We start from the raw sequence: 7,799 nt of genomic DNA on the forward strand, positions 1-7,799 counted from the left end.
CAAAGACATTCTACCCCCAAATCTATCACACACACACACACACACACAAAGAAAAAACAAAATCATGCATATGACATTATATAAATGCAAGTTACAAGCATGGACTCTAGGACTCTAGGCCCCAACCACTCAGGTTCAAACCCTGGCTGTACCACTTGCTAACTGCAACCTTTGGCATGGAATCATCTTTATGTCTCTGTGCTCCTTTTTCTAATCTATAAAGTGAGGATAATCATGCCTACCTCATAGGATCATTGTGAGGATTAAACTATTTATGTGTGAAATTCTCAGAACAATGTCTGAACAGGTGGAAATTACTAAATAAAACTTGGTTTCATTTATTGATTTTCCAGAGCCTTGAGATCTCAGGTGGGGGGAGGAAGAGGGAGTCAGAATGCTGCAGAGTCTTACCGGGAAAGGGGACAACTACCATTGAATCATAAGGAATGAGGACACAGGGACAGCTTTTGACCATGTTCTCCCACCAAAGACACCAAGGGAGGTGATAAAGAAAAGCCGCCCCCCTGAGGTGACCCAGACTTGGCACTGCAGTTAGTCCGTTGGCCGCCACTGAGCCATTTGGAATTCTTGGCAAGGATTACTGTTGCCAGTATGAGAAGTGTTCCAACCCCAGGGTGTGGCCTGCCCTGAGATAGATCCAGAAAAACTGAAGTGAACTGCATGGCAGTTCATGGCAGTTGGGCTAATTGTGAAGTCTGACCTAGTTGGCTTACCCCCAAAGACTCCCTCAGCACCCTCATCCTCTTCTCAACTCTCACTCACTCCATGCACAGCGCTAACATAACTTCCTGCAGGCCACATTTTTAGTGTATTGCCCTCTGATTCAGCAAATATCATGGGTCCCTATTATTTTGAAAAACTCATAGAGTCAAATCCATCATCATCTATTGCAGTTTAATGAAGAAAAATTAACAGAGAGCAGAGAGGATGCAAAGCAGAGTTTATATACAAGTGGACAATAGGTGGTAATGGATGGGTGAAGGGCTCAGGGACAAACTCCTAAACTGAAGATGTCTACCTGGGCCCCTTCTTGGCTTTGAGCCTCCAAGCATATGAGAGTATAGTATCACCAGCCCTGGGGAGAGAGGAGCAATTGTAGAGAGGTGTGGCTAAAGGTAGGGGAAATTTGTACAGTCATGTATCAGGGCCCAGTCTCAGTATTTGATGCAGGAGCGCTGGTCACTCCTAGCAGTGGTCTGCATAATACTAGCTGAGGAGGAGGAGGAGCTGCCCAGTCTGGAACTCTGATCCATGGATGTGCTTGTGCTTCTGGACTGGATGCCCTTCCTCACACTGGTGAATGCACAGTCCCCTTGGATGCCCTGGTCACTTCTGTTGCCCCAGATGCCATTGCTGCCGCTGCGACTGCTGCCCCCAGCACTAATGCTCTTGTTGCCAGATGTGTGGTTGACCACAACTGCAATGAGAATGGGTTGTTCAATGCCATCTGTCTGTCTGTCTGTCTAAATGTCCATTGCATGCATTCCTATCTAAGGAATGAGTGGCAGAGAAAATCCAAAAAGAGGAAAATCATATATATATATATGTATATATATATATATATATATCCATGGGTGGAAGTTCTTTATCTGAAGGCAAATCCAGGACATACTCTGCACAGGACATTCGATAAGTCCTACCCAAATATGGATCTCCCTTTGCCCCTCCCTTTCTTTTACTCTGGCAATCAGGCTATAGAAAAAGCAATTTTTCTGAAGAGCTGAAGCAAAGTCATGAGAAATCATGTCAAACACTAGAAATGGAATGCATAAGATACTCACGGATGCACACTGGGCAAAACTGGAATAATATACTTCTTTTTCAGTTTGTTGAGAAGAGTGAACTAAGCCACAAAGAATGTCTAGCACAGTGTCTGGCCTATACCAAAAGTGACACAGCTCTTATCTGTGCCAGAGATAGAGAGGCAAAGAAGAGTGACTGGTGTGGAGGGAAGTGGAAACCAGTTTGGAGAATAAGAGCATCAGGCTGATAGGACAACCTACTATCTATCTGTATTCTCCACCATATCAGGATTGGCTGGCATTGGCCTTTGGGGTGTACTACTTGCCTGTTAGGAAGCTTTAAGTATTCCGCTCTAACAAAGTTGGTGTTCCTGAGCCCAAAGAGGTGAGTGCTAGACAGTATAATTCAGTTATTCAAGCATTTGTGGAGACCCTATTTTGTCCTCTGCCACTGTGTCTAACCAAGGACCATAAAATCATTTGAAACTTGATTCTCGAATTGTCCTCCTTGCCTTAGCCAGAGTCCCTACCCACCTGCACTCCTCACCATCCAGCATCTTCTGGTAGGTGGCGATCTCCACATCCAATGCCAACTTGATGTTCATCAGTTCCTGGTAGTCAAGCAGGAGATAGGCCAAGTTTTCCTGGGCCTGCTGCAGGGCCTTCTTGAGCTCTGCCAACTTGGCCTGGGCATCTTTGAGTGTCCATTCACCCTGTTGTTCAGTGTCAGCAATTGTCTCCTGCAGGTTAGTATTCTGAAGGAGGAGAGAGAAGAGAAGGGTTAAATCTCTAAAATCACCTGGGCACATGGCAGGTGACCATGCTAACTCCTTCTGCCCATATCACTCATATTCATGTAGCTACATGATGCTAGGAAATTCCAATGGTCATTTGAATCCTTACCCAGAGATCCCAGAGATATTGATCACCTGCTTCCCAATCTCTTAAAGGGGTATAATCTATGGTATGAAACCCCAGAAACTCAGTCCCACATATTTCATGGAGCCTTGGGGCCACAACAAATGAAATGAGGGAAGATCATTCTATCTTGAAGATGATGGGTAAGAATAAAGGTAACATACATGAAGCCATCACTCTATATGGTATTACCTGGGAAGCTCCATTGTAGCTTCCAATAAGGACCCAAAAGACTTTCCACCCTACTAGGTTCAGGTGTCCCACTGGCATCTCAGAGCACCACTGTTATCACAGTTACAATCCCAGGCTTTGGGGAGTCACACCCACCTGCATCTTGATGCTCTCGATCTTGGTCTGCAGCCTCTGGACCATCCTGTTGAGCTCTGCAATCTCATTCTTGGTGCTCCTCAAGTCATAACCATACATGTTGGCTATAGTCTGCAGCTCCCCAAGATGGAAGGTAAGGAGCAGATAGGGAGAAATTATCCCTAACCCTCAAATACATGTGTATGAAAAAGAGAATAGAAGTGCAGTCAATCCAGAAAGTCCTCATACTACACAGAAGTCCACCGGGCATTTAGAATGGAAAGGATCACTTAACTAAAAATCAAAGTTGCCCTTAAAGAAATCAGGCAGTAGAAAGGAAAACATTGTAAGTCATAGGTGTTTGTAAAAGATATTTTGGTGGGTTTCCACTGAACAAACTGCATTATCTGGGATGTTGCCAGGAAGGGCTGGAGGTGAAGGAGCAGGAGCCCTGGATAAATCTTGTTAGTCTAGACTAACTGTTGCAGGGACTCCTATTTACCTTGACCTCGTATAGCCCCTTGGCCTCAGCCTTGATCCTCTGGGTGATCTCTTCATACTGGCCCTTGACCTCGGTGATGATGCTCTCCAGGTCCAGATGCCGGTTGTTGTCCATGGACAGGATGATGGACATATCACTGGATTCTGACAGGACCTGTTTGAACTCCTACATGCACATAGGAACACACCATTGGGCAGTGTCATCATCTCTCTAGGATGCCCTAAACCTTCCAAGCATTGGCTCTGGAATGTTGTGGGGTCAAGAAAATTAAATCTTACTGGAGGGAAAGGAAGAGGACAAGACAGTGATCCAGAAACCAGGCAGTAAGAAAATTCCCAGCAGGCAGTATGGGATTGCCCTTAACTCTCCTTTTACATATTTCCCTTGAGAGCCTATGTACATGTGGATTCTAAAGGCATGGACTACAGATTCTGAAAGCCTGGAGCCATGGGAAGGAGAAGAGGGAGAACATAAGCAATATGATTAAGGAGGTGTAAAACTGAAGAAATGAAGAAGAAATAGGGATAAAGATGGGAAAGACTGCAAATGCCACTGCCAAATAGATTTCACAAAGGAAGCTGAATCCCCAGAATCAAGCAAGATTTGAGACCCTGTGTCATGGCTTCCACCCTACAGGACAGTATGAAGGTCCTTACAGCTTCAAAGAGGGCTCTCAGAAAGTTGACTTCACTGGTCAGGCTCTCCATTTTTATTTCCAAGTCCACTTTGGTCATGTAGGAAGTATCCACATCCTGAAAGTAAAAAACGGGGGCACCTGGGTGGCTCAGTGGTTTAAACCTCAGCCTTCGGCTCAGTTTATGATCTCAGGGTCCTGGGACCGAGTCCCGCATCAATCTCTCTGCTCAGCAGGGAGCCTGCTTCCCCTGCTCTCTCTGCCTGCCTCTCTGCCTGCTTGTGATCTCTCTCTGTCAAATAAATAAATAAAATCTTAAAAATAAAAAAGAAAGTAAAAAAAAAAAAACAGAGAATTAGCCTTCTTAGCTTCAGTATTATTCTCATTAGTTACCATTGAATTTAAAAACATTGGTATCATGTTTACATAGTTGAGGGACCAAAAATCATTTAAACCAAACCTTACACTTGTAGTAGAGAGTTTTGATAATTGAGCTCAGTGTTAGAAAAAATCACCACTACCCATTTTTGTAGCTTGGATAGTTAGGGTAGTAGTTATCAAGAGCTGCAATAAACTATAATGTGTAAGGACTGGCTCAAAGCAGTTTTGCAACTGTTGAGCCAAACACACTTGAGAGATATCCTAGCTACAGAAAACAAAAACAACAAAAAAACCCACCCACACACACACACAAACAGAAAGCCCTCAGGGCATAGGCTCAGATGCAAGGCTGGCGTTGTTCTGGCCATCAACAACAGGACAACATTTGGAATTCTGCTCTGGACAAAGTGCTAGCCAGTCTCACATCCCTGGGAAGATGCCACCATCCCCCCCCCACTTCCCTTGTGCCATGGGAGGACCCTGTGACAGCTTGTTCTTCCCCACAGGCCTGCTCACCTTCTTCAGAAACATGAAGTCATTCTCAGCCTCTGAGCGCTTATTAAGCTCATCATTGTACCTACAAGGAAGGAGAGAGGTCATGTTCGAGGGTGACTGAGCCAAGTGTATGTGCCCATGTGCCCAGAGAAAGGTCTTTATTCCAGAGGGTGGTCTGTAACCTAGGGCAGAGATGTAGGTGACTATTCCCTGGATAAGACCAAACTAAAGCCAGTTGAGTGGCGTGCTTTATTAAAATGGTAGGGCCTTTAAGAGCACACTGGCACCCCATTTCTGACACTCCAGAATATTGGAAATAGAAGATAAACCAAGTGATGGAATTGGCACATAAACCCTGGTGTCCTTGGGCAACACATTCATTCAGATCTCTGAATTCTCTACTGCAAGGACTCAGGCTAGTCCTCATGAACAAAAAACCTGTGGTCGCTCCCAACGCCACCTCCCACCTACACCTGAAGGTCCCAGCTGTTCCCTTCTCCATCTGTGTCCCACATCCCCTTGAATCTCCCTCATCACCCAGCACAAACGCATTGTCTAACTAGTCTTCACTCTTGGCAGTATGTTGGAATCACCTGAGGCTCTATAAAAGCTACCCAGTGCCTGGATCCCATGCCTAGAAATTCTGATTCAATGAGTCATGTGTGCAACCTGGGCATACAGAATTTATAAAGCTTCCAAAGTGATTCCGGTAAGCAGCACAGTGTAAGACCCACTGTTGTCGGGGCACCTGGATGGCTCAGTGGGTTAAAGCCTCTGCCTTCAGCTCAGGTCATGAGCCCAGGTTCCTGGTATCAAGCCCCACATCAGGCTCTCTGCTCAGCGGTGAGCCTGCTTCCACCCACCTGTCTCTCTGCCTGCCTCTCGGCCTGCTTGTGATCTCGATTTGTCAAAAAAAAAAAAAAAAAAAAAAAGACCCACTGTTGTTAATGCCAAAGTGCCTGATATCTATCTCTGTCTAAAGGGGGCCCCCTTGAAGCCCACACTCTGACATACATTTCATTCTCCTTGGCGCCAACACAAATATCAAAAGAGAGCAGATCCTCCTTCATCAGACCCGCATCCTGACACCCCATCCTGCGGCCTACAGATTCCTTGAGGACATGCACAAACAACTTCCCAGCCAAAAAGCCTCCACACCTCCTGACCTGACCACAATCACTTAGACCCAGTGGCTGCTTCCCCAGCACCTCCATCACTCACTTCCTCTTATACTCCTCCACAGGTGTTTGCATTGTGCTCAGTTCCCCATCTAGCTGACCCCGCTCACTCAGCAGCCTATCCAGGTAGGCCTGGAGGCAGCTGGTATAAGACTCAAAGAAAGGTTGCAGGTCATTGGCGCTGGCCCTGGAGATTGTCGATTGTTCCTGCAGGAGGCACCACTTGGTCTCCAGCACCTTGTTCTCCTGCTCCAGGAACCGCACCTGTGGTCAACCAGGGAGCAGAGGTCATGGCCTACCCAGCCTCTGGTTCATGGGCAGACCCACAGCCCCAGCCTATGCCTCATGTTTCCAGGCCCCCCTCCCTACCATGATCCCTCACCTTGTCGATGAAAGAGACAAACTTGTCATTAAGAGTCTTGATCTGTTCCTTCTCTTGGGTCTTCATCTCCCTGATCTGAGGGTCAATCCCCATGTTCTGGGGCTGAAGGAGGCTCTGGTTGATGGTCACCTCCTGGATACTGAGGGGAAAGCCCCCTGAGCCCCCAAGGCCCAAAGCTCCTCCAGGAATCCTTCCCAAACCACCAGGTCTTCCTCCATTGCTAATGGAGCCTCTTCCAGAGCTACCTCTCATGCCCCTTCCTCCAGCCCCACATAGACTCCCTCCAAAGGCACCCGAGCAACCCCATGCTGAGCTCCCAGTCTGGACAGCACCTCTGGCCACACTGAGCAAGACCTTCTTGCTCCCCCGAAGACTGTACAGGCTCTGGCTGCCAAAGGTACCCCCTACCATGACACAGGCTGTGGAGGTCCTGCCTCCTCCCGAGCATGAGGCTGACTGGGACTTAGTGGGGGCTGATACAGCTCTGGCCAGACACCACAACAGTAGAGCAGCCCCTAGAGCCCTTGGTGGCCTGGGACAGCCTGCTGGACTGCTGGCTCATCATTTTCTCTGGGCACGGGAAGATGTCTTGGGTCAGAAGCCTCTGAGGAAAGGGCACCTTCTACAGGGGAACAGGTGGCCCTTTTTATAGGCTCCAGTGAACTGGTTCATTTCCAGAGTTTCATTCACTGGCTACAACTAATCCCCACACCAATTTCCTTTGCTGTAATCCCAGAGTCTCCATTTCAAGTCTTTCCTGTAATTAGCCTTGTGCAGAATTTGTGTACTACCAAACCAGGGCCCTCCCTTGATGAATGAGGTTGGTTCCTGCCAGGCATGGCCCAGTCCCAGGGCCCCAGGCATCAGCTTCTCAGGAGGCAGCAGGTTCAATTAGGTGACTCTGTGGCTTTTTCATTCCCCCAAAACCCTGGGCGTCCTCTCGTATCGCTAAGCTGTCTGCCTCCCAGAATGAATGAAGCGCACGCAGATTCTTGTGTTTAGGAGAGACAGAGTGGAGAGTGAGCTCCCTCCTACCTGTAGCACCTCCATATCTCACAGTGTGTATCCATGGAACTCACCAGAAAGCCTCCGTTGGTTTGTCCCTGGCTCTGTGACACAAGCAGCTCCTCTGATATCCCAGTCACAGAGGGGCAGGTGTCAGGCGAGAATGTTCCAGTCTGACCCAGAGGCCTAAGTGAGTGGACTAGATACTAGACACATTCATCTGAGCCTTAGCACT

The 7,799-nt window shown here is 47.5% G+C and overlaps 1 protein-coding gene across 1 annotated transcript; it reads right to left on the reverse strand.

Annotated features, from left to right (window-relative positions):
* Positions 1-1,922: 1,922 nt before the first annotated feature.
* LOC111157758 (keratin, type II cytoskeletal 3-like) lies at positions 1,923-6,970 on the reverse strand. Its single transcript, XM_022519390.1, has 8 exons — positions 6,560-6,970; positions 6,221-6,441; positions 5,021-5,081; positions 4,146-4,241; positions 3,490-3,654; positions 3,009-3,134; positions 2,298-2,518; positions 1,923-1,926 (listed from the first exon to the last, which is right to left on the reverse strand). Exons 1-8 carry the CDS (start codon positions 6,968-6,970, stop codon positions 1,923-1,925), a joined length of 1,305 nt encoding a protein of 434 aa, XP_022375098.1.
* Between the last annotated feature and the right edge of the window lie 829 nt (positions 6,971-7,799).

The sequence above is a fragment of the Enhydra lutris genome, unplaced genomic scaffold (genome assembly GCF_002288905.1).
Source record: "Enhydra lutris kenyoni isolate GAN:26980312 unplaced genomic scaffold, ASM228890v2 scaffoldscaffold56, whole genome shotgun sequence".
Lineage (NCBI taxonomy): Eukaryota > Metazoa > Chordata > Mammalia > Carnivora > Mustelidae > Enhydra > Enhydra lutris.

Coding starts and splice junctions, on each gene's coding strand:
- LOC111157758 (XM_022519390.1), bottom strand. CDS start 6,970: ATGGTAGGGGGTACCTTTGGCAGCCAGAGCCTGTACAGTCTTCGGGGG. Junction 3,655..4,145: donor TGAGAGCCCTCTTTGAAGCT/GTAAGGACCTTC, acceptor ATGTGCATGTAG/GAGTTCAAACAGGTCCTGTC. Junction 2,519..3,008: donor TCGAGAGCATCAAGATGCAG/GTGGGTGTGACT, acceptor CTCCTCCTTCAG/AATACTAACCTGCAGGAGAC.